Source organism: Labrus mixtus, chromosome 16 (assembly GCF_963584025.1).
Source record: "Labrus mixtus chromosome 16, fLabMix1.1, whole genome shotgun sequence".
NCBI lineage: Eukaryota > Metazoa > Chordata > Actinopteri > Labriformes > Labridae > Labrus > Labrus mixtus.
Genome location: NC_083627.1, coordinates 2640784 through 2664820, shown reverse-complemented (window position 1 = coordinate 2664820; position 24037 = coordinate 2640784). Strand labels below are relative to the sequence as shown.

General features: G+C 38.1%; 1 protein-coding gene across 1 annotated transcript; it reads left to right on the top strand.

The window, feature by feature from the left end:
• Window positions 1-7117: 7117 nt before the first annotated feature.
• On the top strand, window positions 7118-21290 carry spaca4l (sperm acrosome associated 4 like). The gene is made up of 3 exons (XM_061059862.1): window positions 7118-7281; window positions 17873-17983; window positions 19927-21290. Exons 1-3 carry the CDS (start codon window positions 7230-7232, stop codon window positions 20154-20156), a joined length of 393 nt encoding a protein of 130 aa, XP_060915845.1. The 5' UTR covers window positions 7118-7229; the 3' UTR covers window positions 20157-21290.
• Window positions 21291-24037: the final 2747 nt, after the last annotated feature.

Sequence of the window (24037 nt, the reverse complement as noted above, 5' to 3'; positions counted from 1 at the left end):
CTTGTTCGTCTGTGGGTTTTCTTTCAGACCGCAGTGTCACCATCCTGCCACACGGTGTCAGCAGAGAGCTCTATTTTACATGATTGAACATCTCTGAAACACTTACTTTTTATTTATTTTATTTAATCTCAGCTAAGAAACGGAAACACAAAAATATTTTTTTTAAAAACCAGTGTACTGGCATGTTATATTCTTGGTGTGTTTTTGTTTTTAGCTGTGTTGGATTGTCCTCTGGCTAAGATGGTTGTCTTTCTTCTGGGTGTGGTGGTAGGGACATTGCACATGACTCTGAGTAACAGCAGTGGTAATGAAACATCCACAAACACACAAAACATACTAACACAGTGTTAACAGATCAACATGATCACAAGACCTCGGTCAGCCTCTTGCAATTATTTCTACAACTTTTTTTTTTGGTTACGTGAAGAAAAAGACTGAATGGAAAATCCCAATTAGCAAAAATGTTTAATATGAATACATGCTGCCTCTTCATTTAAGCAAATGAGGATAGCAAAAAACCTTTTGTACACAAACAGCCTGGTATGCCTTCTTTATGTATGACTCATGAGAAGCTTGTTTTTCTTCTCTGCACGGCAGCTGACTTTGGCAAAATGACTGGCAGGGCTGACTTGTCTTCATGTGGCCGTACCCTGTCAGTTTTTCCAGAGGGAGCCGACGAGGAGGAGGAGGTTCCTTCATGAGTCAGGATAACCTCAAACCACAGCTAAGGACCTGCCCTGCTCCTGCACCTCCTCCCAGATTATTTCAGAAACTCCTGTTAAACTCTAAGAAGTGGAATCTTTTATTGTTTTTTTTTGTGAATGTCTCTTAATGTTCTTAAATGTTTTGTCCTGGAAACATCACAGGTGTTAAGGCTTTAAAGGAAACCCCCCCCCCCAGATGTTGCACCGAGCACATATGACACTGCAGAGTTATAATCATGTCAGAGCTCACACTGCAGTCATGTGAAATGTTCCGTCTCTGCCACACCCAGACGACATATTGCACCATTTTCCACTCTGAGATTTGATTTGGGATTCCTCTCTACAGATGATTCAACTATAAAGGAAACACACCCAGAGATATACTCCAAATGTTTTTTTCTTGGTTGGAAAATGTGGCTCTACTTCACACATGTGATTCTTCAGTTTGTGCTGGAGCAGTGTTTTACATTTTGAGTAAAAACTGACTTAACAAGACCAGTTGAAGCTGACTGATTTAGCCTCTTAAGTAACTACAGAAAATATTGACTTCTCTTGGATTTTCTTTCTAAGCATAGAAAATTCCTGTTTTCACAGTTAGCTGTTTTCACACATGTGCTCCTGAAAATTTGGAAATCTGGAAATTTCCGTACAGCCTGCTCCTAGAATCTTCCCGAGTTGCTTATTCACATATGTCCCCCCCCCCTCCCCCCCACAGTGCAGAGCGTCCCTGTCGGATGGGAGGGATTGGTGGAGGGATCTCATGAGGCGTAAAAAACGATACTGCAAAACAAGATTGTTGTGCATGTGTGAAAGCAGCTGTAGATTAAACCTTTGGCAGCATACACAGCGAGACTGGGGGTCAGTAGCTCAGTCCTGAATTGGGAACTGGAGGTTCACCAGTTCAGACCATGTCTGGAAATTGGTCTGGTATCTGTAGAGTTGCTGGTTCACTTCACTGAGATAGACACCTTTCAATAAGTCACTCAACCCCAAACTGGTTGGACACTCTTCCATATGCAGCCCCCCCCCCCCCCCCCGGCATCTCTATCAGGTCTATATCCTGTTAGTGCATGTGTGTATTTTGGTGCATGTGTGTGTATCATTTGTCAACAACAGAGTGGAAAAATGTAATGTCCACTTGAGGACTAAAAAAGTTTATCTTCTTCTTGATTCTATCAGGTCGCAATCAATTTTGCACATCTGGACTCTTGAGAATTTCCTCCGACGTTCGTCTCTGTCCAGGCCGTCAGGTTGCAACAAACTCTCATTTGGATTCAGATTCAGATTCTGACTCGGCCTCTGCGATGTTTTTTTTTTAGTTGCTTCAGTGAATCTTTGGTCGTACACTCTGAGTCAGTTTTTTCTTGTATCTTCTTCCAATGGGCATGTAACTTATTTTTCGCATTACAGTTTTCCCTCCAGAATGTTTGAGTCACTTCCTGTATTAGTCGTTAACCCTCTGAAGCCTTTCAGGGCGTCCTGCAGAGAACAATCTTTTGAGCACAATGACTCATGGTGTGGAGTTACCTGTCCAAACGGCCTTCACCTGAATGTAGACTCTCTCACCGGCCTTGGCTGAACTCACATGAGGTTTTAAATATTAACACGGACACTTTTTCTCTGCATTCTTTTTCAGATGTATTCAACAAACCACATTTGTAGATTCTGAATCGTCCAGACGTTGACTTTATCTTTTTAAATTCCCTTTAGTTGTTTCTGTGTGTCTGTTTCTACACAGGTAAACTCAATTTAAATGATTATACATGCAATAAGAAGTCAAAAGGCTGAACAGGTGTGACATCTCGTCTTTGTTTCATACTTTAATTTAGAGAAATTGAATCGATGTTTTCACTTGAACTCCTTTTTTCTTTCTTCTGCTCATCAGTCCGAAAAGATCCACCTTAAATTCTCCTTCTTTGTGCTTCCTTGTCTTCTTCCCCCATTATTTGGATTTTCTTATTGGCTTTGCTGCTATAGCTGCTACTTGAGGAATAAGGATTAGTTTGGCTTGTTTCCCCGACACACCCTCATCTCCAGGCGACAAGGGTTGAGAAACTCTGAGGATCTGTGGGCAAGACAATAGAGGCATTTCACCGGCTCCAAACAAACTCCCTCTCTGCAAAGTATTTCCAAACGATGACTCTGGAGATGCCATTTCATAACCCCTCACCACCCCTCCAGCAGGAAACCAAACGAAGCCCCTTTTTAAAGTGCCATGCAGAGATAATCATTAAACAGCACACACACACACACACACACACACACACACACACACACACACACACACACACACACACACACACACAGACGGACGGCAAACATTCCATCCACCCCAAAAAAAAAGGCGGTCTGTCATTCTGTGACCAATGTGGACAAACAAACTGAAAATCTCCGTAATCACTCAGAGCATGACTCCACTTGTCACTCGTTCACTACATTCTTTTTGTCAACTCTTTATAAGTTACTTTAACAAACAGGGAAATGCTCAGGGACAAACTCCGGGGGCGAGAGGGGACTTGTTTTCTGTCAGAAAATGTTACTTGGATCTGATCCATCAAGGAAAGTAGTTTTTATCACCACGTCTCCTTTATGAAGCTTAGAATGAGAGGAAAGGCCTGCAGACACCTCCCTTCCTCTTCTAAATAAAATGTTGTTTCACAATCAAGGGGGTCTGCGTCAACGTGGAGGATTGAGTCAACTGACAACAAACAGTAACATTTAAATAGATTGTTATCCACAACACATGCAGTGGTTTCAGGAGGGTCTGTGTCAGTTCTACACATTCTATACATGTTACCGTTAAGTTACCGTTAAGTTACCGTTAAGTTACTGTTGACCTGTTTCCAACAATGCAACAAAAACACAAAGTGGAAATCTTCTGAAAATAACATATTGCATGATTGTGTTTGTTTGACGTGAGATAAAAAACATCAAGAAGACAAAATCAGAACAGAAAACAAAACGTAGCTCAACAAACTCTCGCTTTCTGATCCTGATCAAATAGACCCGTGCTGCAGCGACACACATGACCAGCTGCATGCTACTTATTTCATTGATTGTTTTTTTTTTTTTTAAGATTTATTTTGGGGCTTTTTGTGCCTCTAATTAAGAGATAGGACAGTGGATAGAGAGAGAGGGGAATGACATGCGGGAAAGGAGCCTCAGGCCGGACCCGGACCTGGGCCGCCCACCCAGAAGACCACAGCCCCCACACATGGGGCACGCAGCACCAACCACCACGCCCCCCCTGTTTGTTTTTTTATCCAAGATATTTCTTATTATCCTTTTTTTCCTTGGAGCATTCTCTACTTAAGAAAAGCTGAGCGGCGGTTCTAGGCAGGCCCCTGTAACACTGAGCTCGGTCCCCCCTGTGGCCACCCCTCCAAAAGGAAGAGCCCCCCTCAAAACACATACACAGTATTTGACTGACAATCTAGTATTAAATTCTGTTACTGAAACAAATATAAATCATGGTATTTAATAATGTGCACTATTATTTGGCATAATATATTTTTCTTAAAGGCTTGATATGTGATTTTTTGTCGCCCTTGAGCACCAGCATGAAACCAAAACAACTCGCGCTGCATTGTTGTGTTAGCATGCTAATGCTAGCGATCTTTATTATGCTCGTATCTTCACACTGCATGTAAATTTACCTGAAATGAGCGTGATCTAGAAACACAGTTAAGCAGTGAGTACAGTATGTTATTCTTCTTTTCTCTAGTCCCTCAATTAAACAACTTTTATACGTGAGGGGAGGAGTCAGCCGGCCGTCCGGGCGATGTAAACAAAGTGAAGATAGGACTCTGAAAACTCTGAAAGCATCACAGACAGTGGGACTCGGGTGTTACACCCATTGTAGACAGTCATGACTCACACAGTTATTTTCAGAGGAGATACTTGATTTCTACATTTAAGTGTGAACAATCACATAGAAAGACTTTAAATTAAAGAAGAAGTTTTGAGACATTTTTTTAAAGAAGTGAAATTCTCTGTGTCTGTGAATTGGTGTTATTATCTGATCTGTTCCTCTTGTAATGTCTGTATGAAAGTATTTTTATTCTGTGGTTTGTGTCTCAATGCTATGTACTGTATGTTCAACCTGTACAATATAATAATGCCATGTTTGTTATAGTAGCAAGTTTGTATTAATCCATATATATAATGTTTGTATTAATCCAGGCATATAAAGCCTTTAAAGTGATCATCTTTGTCTATTTTTCTCCTGGGTTTAATGTTCCCCAAAACTACTCGCCCCAGTTTGGCCCCCTCAGTAAAAATGTTCTGGAACCGCCACTGCTTCTTCTACAACCAAAAGCAGAACAAATCACTTTAATGTGTGCATGTCAGTGAAGATGTAAATCCTTCACAGAGTTTTAAATGTTCTGCTTGTATCCTGTTAAGAAAATGCAGAATATGATACAACAACAGATTTTTAAGCATTTCCCAAACCTCAAAATCTGATCAATCTGTGTTTTAGTTCAGGGCAGTAAGGGACTCCTCATATCTGTTATTTTTTCAATGTCTTGTGTCTGTCATCCAAACGTGTTTCTCGCCTTGAGAAAAAACCTGCAAATGATTTGAAGGAAGTCTGAGTCAGCGAAAGAGTCAAGTTTTTCCTTATCTTTGCTTCCAGAGAACTCACATGTGTAGTTAAATCTTACTCTGAAAGTATCATTTCTATAACTTTAGATCAGTGACAGCATGTTCTTAACAGTAATCTGTTTAACAGGAGATATTAGACTCAAACGTAATATCTACTGTGTGTTTGTGTGTGTCATGTGTTGAACATCCTGTGAGAGGCTGTGATGATGTATATAATCTGTTTCACTATAAAGTAGAGGTGTTAGTCTGCAACAGGAGGAAAAACAGTAATTATGGTACTGTTGTGACGGTCCCCTTAAAAGAAAAGACGGATCTTTGAAGATTTGTATCTGTAAAAAGGTTTTTGGTTTATATGTGGGCATTTTTTTTGCACTGATATATTTGGGGTTTATTGTATGTTGACTTATTTGTGTCTGTCTTCTGACATGTTGGGTTTAACTGCTTCGACATCGTCTAAGTCTCCTTTTAATCGGAAAGGTTAAAGGTTCAGTATGTTGTATATTTTGAGAAAGCTTGGGAAAGTTTTCCTAATCCATTAAGAACATTTAGTGGAAAACACATCCATAGATCTCGGTCCCAACTGGACAGTCTTTGTTGTAGCATTGGTCAGTATGTTACTCTAACATGTGAGAAGCAATCTGCACATTATAGGATTTATAAAGCAGAGAAACATAAAACAACAGCAAAAGGAGCATTTTTATGATATATATGGATTTAAATTTGAAAGAAGTTGGCTAATCCTTCTCATCAAAGATACAACAACCTAATCCTGAATTTAAAAAAAAACCAAACTGGATTAAAGTACAGGGGAGTTGTTTTAAAAAATACATCAATATCAAAAGAATAATGACCTAATCTGCAGAAAAAATGCACAAATTGGACTGTTTTTATGTGAGGTTTGGGGTCAAATATATGTAATCTTTCAACAGGTACGGTACGGCTTTAAGACTTAAAAAGGATCTCACAGGATGTGGTTCAAAAGAAAATGTAGCCTACATAAACTTGTGTTTTAGTACAGACTTTTAATAAATGTAAAACTTTATATTATCTGTGGTATTCTTATTGTAATTGTTTTACTTTTTGATTTTATCCCTTTAGACTTTTAGGTACGCTATATTTATGTGTCTATAGGCCTATGTTCAATCAATCAATCAAACTTTATTTATACAGCACCTTTCAGACAAATTAAATTGCAGTTCAAAGTGCTTTACAAGAGTGCAGAAAAGTTATTGACGAAAAAGTAGTTTATAAAATCATTGAGAGACTAATGCACACCAATAAGAATTCAAAAATATGTATTAAAATGAAAAAATAAAATACGACACATAAAAGCAACAAGATATTAAAATTAATACATAGGAGAAGAATATTTAAATTGTAGGAGGATAAAAAAGACAATACAGTAATGTAAAGATTTGAATTGTTTCATGTTTTTCCTTCTGTCACTCTGCTTGGGGCTGAGAGTAGCCTACAGCTTTTTTTTTTTCTTTTTTTTTATGCAGATACATGAGAAAAATTACAAATAAATGGATTCTTGAATCTTGATCTTTCCACACCTGAATAAAAATTCCCCTTGACCACTTTCTAAACAATAATAGGACTGTAAGGTAATACATGTTTCATTTCCCAAACGTCACCTCCCTGCTTACTGGCTCATGTCCTCCCATGTAGCCTACCTGTGACTCCTTCAGGTGGGAGAGCTGGAAATAAGAAAAAAAAAACAAAAAAAAACTGGGTGGACTTCCCAGAAGACCTCCTCTGATTGGATAACGGTGACGTTTAGGATGGGAGGAGAGGATTATAAATGCAGCGATGGCGGATAAAAGTTAGTTGTTTGATCAGTAATATAACGGTTCACACAGGCACCCAGACCAGTTCTCCCAGTAAGGCTAAGTCCAGTTGAAAGTCACTTCTGCAAAGATGAACAGAATTATCCTCCAGCTTTTCGCAGTCGGATTCTGTTTTGCTCTCGGTAAGAAAATATCCCTACTCTTGTTTTTTTTGTTTTTTTTAATGCATGTTTTCATTTTAGGTTTTTTAATCACGAAGCACTTGAACGCGCATTTAGGCTGTTTATTTTATTTTATTTGTATTTTAATTAAAACAGGAATTGCAGAGATAACTTAAAAAGGTTAACCGACAAAATATCTAAATGTGTTTTTCTGCCTGAAGTTTGGTGTTTGTTTAACACAGGGTTGTTTACCTTAAAATATCACTTCATGTCCTTAAGGTTTCTGTGTTTAAAGGGGACTTTTATTCGAAGTTTGAGGATTCAGTTTCTTAATTTGGTGATTTTAGGCTACAAAAAGCTACCAGGCTCATTTTTACATCCATGATCTTGGGAATGATCATGATCGTGTTTTTTCTCTCTCTCCGGACAGAATCCTGTCAAACACGTTTTGTTGAAGTTAAACTTTTAAATATTTGACTTTTCTCTCAGAGGATTTTGGTCATGTGCAGCCTAACATTTGTTCTCATGTTTACTGGCTGAGCTCAGTGTTGGAAGGTGCAGAGCAGTTTTAGTGATTTCGTTGGACTGGGTGTGTTCCCTCTGCTTTTGATATGGTCACAAATACATCTTAATGACAGCTGGACCAAGACATGCACACCTACATCCAGGATGGTTTCATGCACATGCAAAAATATGGAATGGAGATATGTTAATGCTGTGTTATCATGATTTAATACCTTTTCCTGATTCTGTGGAATATGATCCTCATCGTCTCGAACAACACCCTACTTCATGTAGGATGTTGTTTATAGAGACCATGAACAATTCAGCCTGGTAATATCTATCCTGTTTTTGGTTGACATGTCAAAGAACCATAATGCACTTCCTGTTCAAAAAAAAGAAGTTAGCCAGGTAAAAAGTGAACTGTTTTGAAACAGGAACCCCAAATCAATTTGAATAGTTGATGAAAAAAATACTTGACAAAGGTTCATTATATAGGCCTAAGTAGTGGAAGTTAAAATATTTAGCTAAAAGAATTTCCCAAAGTTTGCAAAGTCAGCCTATAATGTACGGGCGTGTTTATGTGTTGAGTTAATTAAAGTTGGTAGGTATAAAAAGTTTGTTCACTGAACAAATTCATTAGCAGGTCAAATAATTAGCTGGAGGCAGGTAAATAGTCAGCTACTGTATGCAATAACAGTTTGAAAAAGCTATCTTAAAGTCATAAACAAAGGGCTAGAGTGGTTAGCTAAAAGTTGAATACTCAGCCTATAGCTGACTAAAAGTTGAAATGGTTAGCTGAGGGAACTTCACAACCAGAAGTGATTAGCTAAAGAGGATGAATAAATGGTGTAATTTGTTTATTGACACAGGTTGAAATAGTAAGCTCAATGTTGTGAGTTTAACAACAATCAACACTCAGAGCTGAAGATAAGAGTTTGTTGGCTAGATTTAAAAATGCCAAACTTATTTATTGGATTTCATCTTCTGAATATCTTTTGTTAGTGATGGACTAATGAAATCTGAATAAATAGGACTTTGAATCGATTATTGATATGCATTTTTTTGCCAAGTTTATCAAAACATGTCAAATCCAGATTCCCACAGATGACTCAAAGTAGCTGCAGTGTTTTCGCTCTCTGTGCACATCCCATGATTTACTCTAATGCTGTTATTACAGGTTGGGGTGAGGCAGTCTAGTTTGAAAAAGAGAGAACAAAAAAAGAACGTCTCTGTACCACAGACGTTATTAAAAGACTGAATCATGTCCCGACCTGCCAGCCATTTCATGAGAAATTCCTCACCCTGTGTTTGAGTCTCAAATTCCACTTGTAGTCTGCAGAGTGCGTTTACTATATACGGGCTGTTTGTTGTTCTACTTTTGTGTTTTGGGGCTATTGTTGAGCATTTTTGTTCTCGGGATCCCCTCAGCTCAGCTGTCACGGAGTCCCGTTTCACACCACACCCTTTCTAGCGGGAACTATTTTGCAATCTCTAATTTGTTTTACACTTTCAGGCAATATCTTCGACCTTTTTTATAGCCTGAAATTCTTTTGATAAAATGGAGTTAGTGACAGAAAAAGTGATTCATATTTGTCTCAACATACTGAGACTTCATATCCTTCGTTTAAGTGACCAGCTGTGTGTGTGTGTGTGTGTGTGTGTCCTGAGGGGAACTCAGATGATTCAGATGGCGGTCTGTTTTGGTTTTCGAAGTCAACATGTTACAGACCACTGAGAGGTTTTCCAAAGCTTCAGCTTCAAGAAAAATAGACAAAAAATGTGATCGTCTTCATATCTGGTTACTTTTGAATCCAGATGTCGTAAAGTAGAAAATCTAGAAGAAACAGTTGATTTAACATTGTTAACACTTAGCTTCATTTTAACAAACACATAGAAAGTAGTAAGCATACGCTAATCAATAAACCTTAGACCTGAGCTGCTAAAACACTAAGCTGTAGGTCAGAAGTTTACTGATGAAAACAGACACAGTTGTAAAATGTAGCTTTAAGTAAGGAGGAACAGTTGTAAGAGTTAGCTTAAAGAAATGGACTCGTGGAAGAATAAGTTAGCTTAAAGTGGTGGAGAACAAGAAAGTCAAAGTAATGGACAAATGGAAGAAAAAGTTTGCTCAATGTAGTGTACATATACAGAGGAAAAATGTATCTACCTTTTTTGGAGGAAAAAGTTAGCTAGAAAACATGGACGAAAGTTAGCTAGAAAACGTGGACAACAGTTGAAAAAGCTAGCTAGAAAACGTGGACAAAAGTTAGCTAGAAAACATGGGCAAAAGTTGAAAAAGTAAGCCGAAAGGTTATGAACCATCAGGTAAAACCGTTTGCTAAGTAGAGGACAAACGAGGCCAAAGTTACTCAAAAGTAAGTATTGAGCAAACGATGAAGAAACTTTATTACTGTAGGCTAACCATTAAGTTAAAGTACCGGACGTTTTAATAGACTAAGTAAACAATTGGGCGGGCTTTAAGGGTAAGAGGTTACAAACTGACCTTAAATGCAACATATAGGCTAAAGGCTTCCAATAGGCTACATCGTTAACTTATTGTGTTATTATATGCGTTCTCAGACTTTAATTATTTTCAGAATTAAGAATATTGTCAAGTTTTGTTTTATTAACGTTAAAAAAATAAGTGAAGTCCGCAACTCCGAGGAGGTAATTTGATGCTCCTCCTCTCAGTCTGGATACTCCCATCCTTCAAAGATGTCGACATTGTTTGTGAGCTGTAACCACCTTACATCCAAATGCAAACCCGAGATATTTACACATCACAGCAGAACCACCCAGGTGTGTTTAGCTTCACCTTTAGTGATGTTTTAGTGTTGGGATGACATTTATCTGAATCCAGAGGAGGCTTTGCATATTTCCCGTCATAACATTTCTCATGAACTTGTTCTCATGTCGTATTTCAAAATGACTTCTGTATACATGTTGGATGATGTGACAGCGCATGACTCAAAGTTGTGTGTTTAATTGAAGTTTGTGAGGTTTACATATGTTTCCTTCAAAGTTGTTCCACAAAGTGAGTGGGAGACGGTCTCTTTCTAAAAAGAAAGAGGTGAAATGGATTTAAAAAAAATGTAATATTTGGAGCTTGTTTGAAGCTTGTTTTGGCAACTACTTCACGTCTTCTCAGCTGTTTCTGTAGTCACGTGTATAAAGCTCTTGTTGAGATAATGACATCATGTTGGCATCAGGGGAAAAAAACACTTGTTTGAACTAAAAACAAACAATTTGAAGATATTTTGCAGCAGGGATGCCCTCTGGTGGAAGTCTATGGTACTGCATCTCAGCACAGTAGTGAGTGCTGTAAAGACACTACAAAAAAAAAAATCTCCATTAATTGTATTTTCCTTGATACTACTTCAAACTGAATGTTTAGTCCTCCAAACAAATCATTTTGAAACATATTTAGTTATTCTGTTGTTTGTGTGTTTGACTCTATTTTGTGTTCCTTGATGAACCTGACGGGCTGAAACTCCATGATCTGTAGTTTCAGTGATAGAGCTGTAGAGGGCAGTGCAGGGCTGAGTCTGCACTTTGATTCAGTAACATGGCCACACCTCAAATCAACATGGTTCATTGCTACACACACCACAGACTGCTGAACAATGCAAAGGCAGAGTCAGTCTTACCTTTTTTTCCCAGTTGAATTGCAGCACCTTAATCTCAATGTTAGAGAAATAATAACTGCAAATCACTACATTTGACATCCCCGTCTGTGTTTTTTGCAAATGAGAGTGTGTCAACCTTTTTAAGACACAGCTTACTGTTGAGAGTAAGATACAGATTGTATTTTTTTTAGAAGGGAAATGGAGACACATCAATCATTAATCACAAATAACAAAACAAGTTTGGAGAATCTACTGAGATGATATCATCAAAAGTAATTCTGAAAGGTAGAGTGAATTATGGGATATGTAGTTTATTTCTTAAGAGAGTTGGGGATGACGTGCAGCAAAGGTTGGATTTGAACCCTCGGGCACTGCGACGAGGACTACAGCCTAAAGCACGTGACATAGCCATCAGGCTACACTTAATAAACTACGGCTTCATGAAGTACAGATGAGAACAGAGACACAGACTGACATTGATTGATTGATGTAGAGATAAATAAAGGCCTATTGAAAGCTCCAACTACACAATCTACAACTCGTCTTGCGTTTTAGAAAAGATACCATGTCCTAAACTATTGAATGTGATTATTATGTTTTTCCGTTACGCCTAGTTTGAAACACTTAAAGACTATTAAAAATGTTTATTTTTTGTACCTTTTATTGAAGAGACAGGACAGTGGATAGAGTCAGAAATCGAGGAGAGAGTGTGGAATGACATTCAGGAAAATAGCCTCTGTACATGGGGGGGGGGGTATGAATCACCCACTAGGCCACTGGCGCCCCACATTATATTAACACTTTAACAAAATTAAAATTTTAAAACTGTTCAAACTAAATTATTATGTTTCTCTAACTTTTTAGTTATCCATATAGGTTGTCAACATTTTTTTCCCTTGTGTTTTATAATGTTACTGTCTCCGTTCCATTGTAACAAAAAGTACCAAATCTTTAAGAATCTTATTTTAAAGTCTTTATATATGATTGTTCACACTTAAATATAATATAAATCAAGTTTATCCTCTGAAAATAACTCTGTGAGTCATGACTGTCTACAATGGGTGTAACACCCGAGTCCCACTGTCTGTGATGTTTTCAGAGTTTTCAGAGTCCTATCTTCACTTTGTTTACATCGCCCGGACGGCCGGCTGACTCCTCCCCTCGTGTATAAAAGTTGTTTAATTGAGGGACTTCCACTCATGCACCTCTTAAACATGAATGCAGGAATTCAACCTGTTAGAAAGTATTTCTACTCTATTGTTAGTCCTTGTACATAAGATCACTTCTTCCACCCCTCACATACTTTGTTGTTGTTTTAAGGCATTTTTCAGCACTTACGATGAACTAATGCACAATGTGTGTTGAGTGACGTGTAAGCATGCCACATGAACAGCTAGAGGGCTTTTTTTTTTCTTAAGTGTGGCACAACCAAGAACTGAACTCCAGCAAATATGAAGGGTTACATCGTGCACTGTCACCTAGTATTCACTCAGCCATCTGCGTCATTGATTAATCCAACAAATATGTAGCGCATGCTGATCCCCTCTTCCATTGTCAAAGTAATTAACTGCACCTGTTTGCAACATCTTTCATCCGGAGCCTGTTTTATAATTATAAGGATACGTGCTGCTCGTGTAGTTAATCTGTTGCCATAATGGGAGACGGAGATCACCAATTATGAGGATTTAGGCTTCTGCAAGTAAATGTGACTTCACCTCTGAGGTCCCTCCTCAGACCGTCCCCCGCCACAACAGTGGTTCATTCTGCTGGCAAAAGTCTTAGGCAACACAGATTTGCATGGTGTGTGTGTGTGTGTGTGTGTGTGTGTGTATGCAGATGGATAAAATGACACACTGGGCATCATCTGAAATCCAGTCCGACCTGATCCTCGGAGGAGGAGGAGGAGGAGGAGGAGGAGGAGGAGGAGGACTATTCTGATTTACAACATGTGTTTGCACATTGAGCAACAAAAGCAAGCAAGGGAGCTATTTAGAGCAGTTTTTCTGCTGTTTTTGGGGGTATTGTTGTCAGATAAATGGCCAGTTTGTGTTTCCATAATGGAAATATATGTTTGAAGCAGGGTTGTCATGCTGCCAGAAATTTAAACTTTGATATAATACTAATAAATTCAAATGATTTTGATGGCTGTTTCAATGCCACAGCAACACAAACAGAAGTCCTATAGGATCTCCATATCTGAACTACACAATTACATTGGAAATGATGTGGCTTACTTTACAATACTATAACTCCTTAAAATACCAAAGATTGTATTGTTTTAAAAAGCTGTTGTGTTGGAAAGTTTCAAACTTGGACAACAAAGTTTATTTTTAAATGACTTTGTGAAGTTTAAGGATTAGAAGGGGGAACCATGAACCTCTCGAGCTCGGGTGTAACCGAAACCAGTGTGACAGGGTGTGTGGCTGTTTGCGTTCAAAAGTGTGGGTGTGTCTCCCCCTCAAACGTATTGTGATTGAAATGGGGCTGTCCCACAGGACGTTAAGGCTTTCAGTACAGCCAAAATGACCCGTGCTTGTGATAATTTTTCCGATTATATGACGTTATGAGGATTAGATTGTTACAATGCTTTTGTACACCAAAGTGCTTCAGTCAGTGTACGTCCATGTATGAGTCAGCTCTACAAACATCTCAAGAATTGGCTTTTAAATCAGTCGAAAAAACATTCCTCCTGGCTGAAAGAAACTGAAAACTGAAACATTTACGTCGGCCTTCCATTGACTGGAGAAATGACTCGTTATGTAACTCCATGTGAGACTCTTAAATTTGTGCTGATGTCAGATTATTTGATTTCCCTCCATTTTTCTTCTTAAAAATAAACTTGAGACGACCTCCTTTACTTGTAACTGTTTTTTATCATTTTAATTGTTTTTTATATAATTGTAATTGCTGTCTGTATGTTGTGAGTGTAACTGTGTAACTTTTGCTGCCTCTTGGCCAGGACTCTCTTGAAAAAGAGGTTTTTAATCTCAATGGGACTTTCCTGGATAAATAAAGGTTAAATAAAAAAAGTCTGTTTGTATCTGTAATTCTGAATATTATCAAAAGACAGATACAGCGTTATACACAAGGGGTGGAGCAAGATTTATGTAAACGTCCAGACTTTGTGTAATATGTATAAGTTTCTGAATGAACGAGGCTAAAATGATCAGAAGTTAAATAGGAAAAGTTCACAGCGGGATGAAAGAAGACAGTGCGGTGAAAAACGTAAACGCTTTAATAAAAGCTCATCCCGGTTCTTGTTACTAGCCTGATGTTGTTGCATGTTTTGTCCAATAAAGGCACGTCTCAGTTAAAGGGCCAGTACGCATTTAGTGCTCAAATCAAAGCCCGACCGATTAATCGATCAGCCGATATTGGCATCAACAATTGACTATCTGTATCTGCTCATTTCATCGCAGATATGAACTCGTATATCTGGATTTATTTACCAGTAAAATAGCATTTCATTTGAGTATTATTGAATTACACTGTAGCAGTTCTCTTTCAGGCTGTAACCAGCAGAGTTTACCCTCCACAGTGTTGATGCACATATATGCACAGTTACCATCTTTTCCACAAGTTTTTGATTCCTGCATTTGAGCAATCGACACAATAAATGTGTATATCTAAATCTATCTATCTCTACAGATCTGACATCGATCTAAGGAGCTTTTTTTTTTAAATTCTTCAGTTAATCAGATATAGTGAAATCATTCATTGTATGTTTTTCTTTGCACTTTATTATCTCAGAATCAAGATTGTCATGGACCATTTACACCATATTATAAACTGTTTATCATCAGTCTGTGCTGCAGTACAGTATAACTTATTCCATGCCTTTATATGGCTGCACATTTGTTTTAATGCCAGTCTCTATTGGTTTGTTTCTTTGTGCAAGGCTTTAAATAATAAGGTTGATGCATGATGTCATTCCTCCAATACCAACGCTCACATTGTTATCTTACTGCTGCCGTTTGTTATCGTTGTTGGTGTGGATTGAGTTGACTTGAAAGTCTGTTTGTTATGCTGCTGTTTATCGTAAGCAGGGGAGCGTGCCTATCTTCCCACATTTCCTTTTTCATATATTTGTATCAGTTAGGGTTAAGGTAACTTACCCTACCCTGTGGGAACATAGGGCCTAATTTTGAGAAAATTCTTAGAAATGTGGGAACATAGCGCTGACCCTGTAAGCAGTCCCCAGTAAAAAATAAATAAAAAAAATCACATAACTGAGCAGTACGATGCAACAGAACGGACCTAATGTTGATTTGATTTTAGCCTCCTTTAAAATAAAAAATGCAGTCTTGTAGAGAAAACAGATTAAAGCACGTAAACACACAGACATTTAGAGGCGCTTCACAAGCCTCTTTAACTGGTTAACACTGAACAAACTAAATGCATGACACAAGAAGAAAGGGGGATTTCTAAGTCTTTATGTTAGAGAACGGCTCCAGGAGGGCTAAGCCATGTCGTAACTGGAGCGACAGGTTTCTCCAGAGTTAAACTGTAGTATCTCTACGTCACAGAGGCAACAGACAGCATAGAATATGTTGTCTTTTATTTATAAATTTACAAACAGATGGTGTCAGCACTCCTGGGGATCTCATGAGAATTTAAAATGTCCTGAAGTAGCTTTATGTAACTTGCAGCTCCTGACTGTGACTTTAATGCTCTGACTGACATTTATTTAGCTTGGAGTGTGTCCAAGGTCCAACCCACTTTATCATAAAACAGGGCCTCTAATTAACTTGCAGGTATCGTTTAAGTTCAATGTTCTTTATCTGAGCAACATTAATAGATGAACTTTACAGGTGCACATCAGTTTCTAAAAAGAACAGGATCTTTGTCATCTCAGCTTACGTGAGGCGGAGGATTTAACTTCAGCATGATCTCATAAATGTCAGTCTCTCAAAACATTGTGAACTTTGTATTTCCAGGATAAAACATTGCCTAAGCAGCCCCTTGGTTAACTTTATTACATTTTCCTTACATGTGTACACAACATTTGCTGTTTTGCATGTATTTTCCATGATATTTTTAATCAATAAGATCGTTGATATCTGCATAATAACACAGCTAATGTTGAAATGTGATCATGTTGCAAATCATGAGGGACACATGAAGCCCAGATCTCCCTTGGGATAGATGCAGCAGAGGCCAAGATATCCTGAAACATATTTCTCTATTTGATAATGTCGCTGTATAATTATAAAAATCCATTTGGTTGCCTCAGATTCATCACTGCATGCTGCTCGGGGGGGTTTCCTCGTTTGCTTGCTGTGCAGTTGTAAAAAAAAAAAAAACCTCATGTGACCTCACTCTCCAAACTGGTTTGGAAACTCCTAAAAAGCATCCTTTGTTAACCTGTTATCTGTAAGACAAGCTTATGTCAACATACCCTCGTCTATATAGCGACCTCGGTGTTCCCGTCGTTCAAACTAATGGTTTAAGTTTACTGCTTCCAAACAGGGTACTATAATCTGAAGTCTGCGCTCGTTTGTCTCTGTCTGGAAACTAATCACAGCTGTAAAGTTAAAAAGGGTTCATGCCGTGTTTACACAGTTCAAAATCCCTCATTCATTCACTCATCCATTTTTATGCAGGGAAAGCAATCTGGCACAGGACAAACAACAAAAAACGAACAAACAAACTGTGACATCACAAGGATCTGGAATAAGAGAATTGTATCTGCAAGAATTGGTGAATAATAATAATAAAAAGTAATGGGTGTAAAAATGGGAACACGTATAAGGAGATCAGAGATTCTTCTACCAGGACTTAAATGTGTGTCATGTCGTTTGGGCCAATGCGATTTTCATCAGTACCTCATAATCATGTGCAGTACTACAGCACTTTACCTCCTGTAGCGGGCACTTGAACCACTCAGGACATCGTACAGCCACTTTTTATGCTTGTTTATTTGTGTCTCTGTCAACTAATGTACAGTTTATGTTGTTTGGTCATTACTAGTTGTTTGGTTTTATGTACATTTGTATTTGTGTGTACCAACAACCTGCCAAGGAACTACAGATGGAAATTAACCTTTTGCTACAATCTGGCATATTTACATGAAGATGTTCATTAATGTGCACGATTTAAAATAAATAAATGTTTATAAAAAGTCAAACAGTAATATTATCTCTGAGATGAATAGCATATTAACTCTATGTATAATACTGAATAAGTGAACACTGACTCTCAGGTTAAACTGTTTCAGTAACGACTGAATCACAAACATCCAGCTGCTGTGACCTTGACTAAAACACTTCCCCCATGCTAGAGGTCATTGTTGGTCACTCGTGTCTCACGACCATCGGACACTTTTTTTTTTTTGCCACAGAAACGGTCTCAGTCGTCAACAAAGACCTTTTCTATCTATCTATGTATCTGCCTACATTTGAACTTCCTAATTAAAGGGTTGTTTCAAAGCTCTAAACACTAATCCTACCGTTCTTTCTCCTCTTCTCTCTTACTGTTTCCAGGTCAAGCCCTGCAGTGCTACAATTGCAAACTTGGCCTCTTCGACCTGTGCTTCACCACTAAGAAGACGTGTGACAGCGGAGAACACTGCTTCAGTGGTAAAGGGACGGCAGGTAAGGAGCTTAGAAGTTAAAAATCTTACTGGACCACATTCTCCTGAGCTAAGGTTGTCATCGCTGTCATAAAACGACACCAGTTGCATTCTCTAAATTACATAGCTGTGTAACGGAAACAAACCAGGACATTTGGCATTTGTCAAAAGGATTTTTTTTATTCTGTCACAACAACAGTGCCAATAAAATAAAGTAACTAGTTATTTGAGGTATTGATTTCCCATCCAGGAGCACATTCATCTCAGGGGAAATTCCTGCAGATTGCGAGGTGTTGAGAATTGTTGAAGAGTTCAACTTATCAACTACTGAAGTGATAAAGTAAGCTGCCTATTAACCCGAGTCAAGGACATATTAAAGGAACCTTACTGTATTTAGTAAGGCATAATGCGCTAATCCCCCCCCCCCCCCCCCCCCCGTCTAGCTCCTAAAACTGCAATTTAAAGAAAACAAAAGACGATCAATTCTACCGAAAATGTTCATATATGATTGTAGTCCCCCTGAATCTAGGATAATAGTTTGCTCAAACATCAGAAGTTATGGTATTTGGCTGGAATATAACCTGGTCAAACAGTTAGCTAATCAGTTAGTTCGTGTTTTTAGATGTGTTTTTTTATTAAAGCTGAAGATAAGATCGTTAGCTAATAGTGATGAAATTAGTGATTAGCTAAAGATAAGTAGCCTACAGTAGTTTGGCTGATAAAAGTGACAATACAAAATTAAAAGTTAGCTTAAAAGTTTACCTAAATGTAATGAAATGGCTGTTAAAGTAGGCTATTGGAAGAAATGAATAGTTAGCTAAAAATATGCAGTTGTTAGTTAGCTTTATGTACAAGGGCATTTCAAAATGCTAACAGTAATGAAAAAAAAGGAACAGTTAGCTTAAAAACAGCTGTTGCTAAATGTTATTAAAGCGCAGCTAAAAAGGGGAAGGTAATAAACCAACTAAATGGTAATAAGCTAACAAATAAGCAGTTGTAAAAGCTGAACGCAATTTAGGTTGGCTGAAAGTAACTATTTATCTTTATTTTTGAAAAGCCGATTATGATCGCAGATGTCCACAAAGCTGAGCTGAACAAGCTGGATCGATCCCTCGTTGAAATAGTTAGAGGGTTACTGAGCGGTCTTTTAAAAGAATAGATTTTAATATTACTATTTAAAGTAAATGTATTGTTACCTGTAATGTGAAAGCAATCTTTGCAAACAACCTGAAATATGTTACAGAACTTGTATATTTCCGCTCTATTAAAACTAGCAACAAAAATTGATTTGTTGAAAATTATTTGGCTTTAATCTTATTATTAAAGGCTTTATGTGATGTTTTGATCCAGCAGGTGTCGCCCTTGAGCACCAGCATGAAACCAAAACAACTCGCGCTGCATTGTTGTGTTAGCATGCTAATGCTAGCGATCTTTATTATGCTCGTATCTTCACACTGCATGTAAATTTACCTGAAATGAGCGTGATCTAGAAACACAGTTAAGCAGTGAGTACAGTATGTTATTCTTCTTTTCTCTAGTCCCTCAATTAAACAACTTTTATACACGAGGGGAGGAGTCAGCCGGCCGTCCAGGCGATGTAAACAAGCTGAAGATAGGACTCTGAAAACTCTGACGCATATAAAGCCTTTAAATACAATTTGAAAGGCCTTTATAAGGTGAAGTTGGTAACAGTTTCCTTTGATTGGTTGAGTGAAGCAATAGGCTAAGCGCCAATAGAGCGTGGTACACTATGACCTTAGAAAAGCTGAGGTGCAACATCAGGCATAACATGGAGATCTAAATGTTTTAAGCCTTTTCTATTGTAGCTTGAAAGTTGGACAAACTGGAGTTACAAGGTCTTCAGCCAACAACAAACACTGTACGAGTAACTGAAGCCAAAATATTTCAGTCAACCACAAACAGCAATCAACACTGACAACGCTTGTTTTCGCTGTCTTTTCACAGTCGGCGTTCTGGATATCACCACGAAGGGCTGTCTAAAAGTGGCTGAGTGCAACAAGACCAAAGATGTGAACTTCCCGAAGTCTGACTCCAACTCCAGCGTCTACAGCCTGACGAAGACGTGCTGCGACACGGATCTGTGCAACGCCGCCCCAGGTCTGCCCGGGTCCACCGGGCTGAGCGTGACCCTCGCCACCATCACTGCTCTGTATGTGGCCAACATCCTGGTTTGACAAAAAACGCAGCGCAGGATGACGGAGTGGAAACACACATAAACACACACACACACACACACACACATGGGTCTTGACTTTACTGTCTTTGAGGTGCATCGTTCTCTTTTTATTTAACACACATGTACATCAGTTAAAATTTTTCCTTTCTTTTAAAACATATTTTAAGATTAATCAGTGAACCGTCCCAATTCTATATGGGAAAAAATTCAAAGTTAGTTGATGATTACAAGTGTCACCAGCTGGATCATGTGCGTGAACCTGAATTAGTTTCATTACAGCTTGAGCAGTCACTTTAAAAATGGGCTTACAGTATATTTGTTTGAAGATTTGTTAAATATGACGCTCCATTACAGTTAGCTTAAATTAGCATATCTACTGGAAAGCGCTAGCCTGGCTCTGTCCGATGAAAACATTATTCTCCTAGCTAATGAACTGGCTCTGAATGTGGTAGATGGCATATTGGATAGCTGTTTTTCTTGTGTTTAGAATGTTTAAGATGCACACAAAAAAGTAGTATGGATTGTATCTAACTCCATGCAACAAAGAGCGGAATGAGCGCACTTTTCATACTTCTGAACTAGTCCCAGAATTCATTAACTTTGACCCACTGTAACACCATTTTAAAGAAACCTGAATGAAATGTCCATATCAGAGCTCTTATGAATATTTCTATTCCTAATCATTTCATTTATTGCGTTTTGCTTCCTGTTTACTTTGTAAATGTTAAGCTAACCTGTAAAACTGTCCCTTGGCTTTTGTCTGTTATTTTGTATTTTGTTCTTGTTTTCTGACACAAATATCCATCAACCTTTTTGTTTGATTTTTGATGATTGTGTCAAATCCACACTGCACATTAATACTTAACTGTCGGGTAAAAGCTATAGTTTATCTTGCTAGCTATGAATGTATATAAAACTGCAGGGAGGAAGATTTAAATTGACTATTTTGTTTGCAGATATTGAAATGATATCAACATGGCAGCAATTTGGAAAATGTCTGACCTTTTTATCATACGGTTTCTAAAATCAAAACTTTGCGTTTCCTGAACAGAAATGTGTTTCTGGATTGCTTTTTGTGAAACTGGGAATGTAATTTGAAGAATGCAATAAAAATCCAAACTGGTGGGAATAACAGCGTGTGGTGTTACTGGTGTGATTTGGTTTCCTCATCCTGAATGTTTCTCACCTCAATGCAGTCCTGCAAGACTGACTGGTTCCTCAGGTTTCAGTGCTCCATGGTGGGGAGACATTACTGGTTTTGGCATGAAAGTGATATCTGATTTGAAGTTGCGTCATAGATATCACATTGTTATTGTTTGTTTGTGATTTGGTCGCGTTATGTTTGCTTGTTCATGACAACGGTCTGGTGTCAAGTTATTTCTTCATGAGTTTGATCCTCATCTAGTTTGGGTTGAATGTCTTGTTCTTTGGCCCTCTCTCTATATCCGTTCATCAAGTTTGATCAAAGTCTAACCAGTAATTTGAATCCTGATGACAGATACAAACATACAAGATGTTAATGCCGTATGTAGACTCCCTTATTGTAAAGCACAGGGAACAGTCTGATAAACACATTTAGTTTCAAATTAAAATGCTAAATATTCTCTGATTTCAGCGTCCTAAAGAGGAGCATTTGGTGCCCTTCCATTTTATATGTAATAACTTACTAAATTCTTCTTCTGTTTTATTGCTGTAATAAATGAAAAAGACTAGAAATTATCAAGTTTTGGTCTTAGAAATTATTTTAATGTGTATTTTTAAACTAACTGAAGTGTTTTTATGTGATTGAGCTCTTCTTTATTGTGCAAATGTTTAAACCTTGTGATTCTGTCACACATGAATGACTCATTCTGTGACTTACCCGACAGGTGGGGTCAGTTTGTACAACACTTGGTTTTCAATTAAGCCCTACCCCATTTTCTACTCTCAGTGACATTTCCCCCGAGGTGAAGTTGAAGACAGAAGACTTGAACCCCCCGCCTTTTTCACCCCTCCCATCACCTGTCTCCAGGTATAAATCTCAGGCCCCACCAAGCAGGCTCCTCAGTCTCCCTTCAGGCAGCATCCCATCACAGGATTTTTTACTTTAAGCCGAAAAGCCAGGAACCAAACCGACACATCAAAATGGGAAAGATCCTAATTGGAGTCCTTGTCGCAGTTGCATCTTTCATGCTGGGTAAGAGAAACAACAAACTGGATGATTAATCAGGGATTTAAGATGCAGAACTTTTAAAAGGCAAAAAATCGAGAACAAAAACCAGGCAAACGATCTGGCTTTGTATTTTAAAGAATTGTTAAAATGTATTTAATATGAAAAATACACTATAAAGGTTCCTCTTTTGAAGATGAATCTTGATTTTTTTTTTAAAGGTGGGAAATGCTTAAATTGATAAAATCTTTAGTGTATAAATTTGATATAAAGCTACATATCTCAGGTGAATTTATTTGTATGTGCTGACAGATCAAAATGATGCCATTGCCTTGATTTATTGAATAATGAGCATCCTTGATGATATCCAGCAAACCTGATGGTTTCAGATGTGTATGCCAAAATTCAGAGACATTTGATACTAAAATGTACAGATTTTCATTGTGCCCCCTAAAAATCATTGTTGCTTACCAAAAACTATTATTTGCAATTCTGAGGGGGAATACTTGATTGGAACAAAGTAGTTGTGTTATATCTGACAGCAGAAAGATAGATTTCTCTCAATTTCATCAACGCTTTGAGCCCCACAACAGACACTCCATGATACTCCTTAATTTAGGGGTGATGGTAAAAGTCTAAGAGGCAGATATCTCAAGCTCTGACAGGTGAAACTTAAACTTTGAGCAACCTAAGACAGCTTGTTTATATCTCTACTGATATGCCTCCTCTGATACCGGATGGTTTGCTCTCGATTGATCTTTGAAAACGTTAAAAGTAACAGGATGGCTTCTTGAAATGTTATTCAGAGTTTGATTGTGTAGCTATCTTGGGTGGGGCCTTACAACTTTTGTTTGGCTCAAGGTGTGGTGGCACTAAGACTCCCCCTAGAAGAATGTTCGCTGAGAACTTAAAGATCTGACAATAGGTCATGATGAAAGGTCAACAAAAGACTTTTACAGATACATCAATGTCAATATAAGTGTTTTCATCAAAAGTCATATTAGAGAGCTCTTTGAATAACTGGAGTAACGGAGCCTGATAAACATTTGTCAAATACTATGAAAGTTCGATATACTCGACGTAAAGGTTTTTCTTATTTTATTGATTGATTTGATGTTCTTTAGTCTCGGGACGAATAGGAAGCTTGTAAATTGAGTTAATTTTACAATGTACATCCCTTTAGGGATGGATCATCAACAAAGATAGTTCAAAAACATTAACTCTGCAATGATATGAACATTTAGAACTCAGAACTCAGCAAGAGAATGGAGACAGAAAAAACACATTTATGTTCTTAATCATTCATTTTAACGTTTGTGTTTCCTGTGTGTGTGTTTCAGTGGATTCCCTGAGCTGCAACAAATGCAGCTATGGTCTGCTCGGCTTCTGCATTAGCTTATCACAGGAAACCTGTTCGACCAATACCAGCGTCTGCTTCACTGGGAAAGCATGTAAGTCATCTCCTCACACCTCTTCCATCCAAACATTACACCACAGCACAGGCATGATTGGATTCAAATCACTTCCTGTGACATATAGCGACAAACTCAAATATACAAAGTTACCTCCCCCTTCTAACACATTTTTTTTTTTATCTCCTCAGCTTTCCCATCAGTTTCAAGCACTGTGGGCTTCAACACTCAGGGCTGCAGGGAGCCTGCTGGCTGCAACGCAACAACCAACAACACCTTATCCCTCCTGTCTGTGGCCTACGAGGTTAGACTTGACTG

Bases quoted from the DNA above. Each gene is read 5' to 3' on its own strand.
- spaca4l (XM_061059862.1), top strand. From the start codon at position 7,230: ATGAACAGAATTATCCTCCAGCTTTTCGCAGTCGGATTCTGTTTTGCT. The intron at 7,282-17,872 runs GTAAGAAAATAT...TACTGTTTCCAG, and splicing joins CGGATTCTGTTTTGCTCTCG to GTCAAGCCCTGCAGTGCTAC. The intron at 17,984-19,926 runs GTAAGGAGCTTA...GTCTTTTCACAG, and splicing joins CAGTGGTAAAGGGACGGCAG to TCGGCGTTCTGGATATCACC.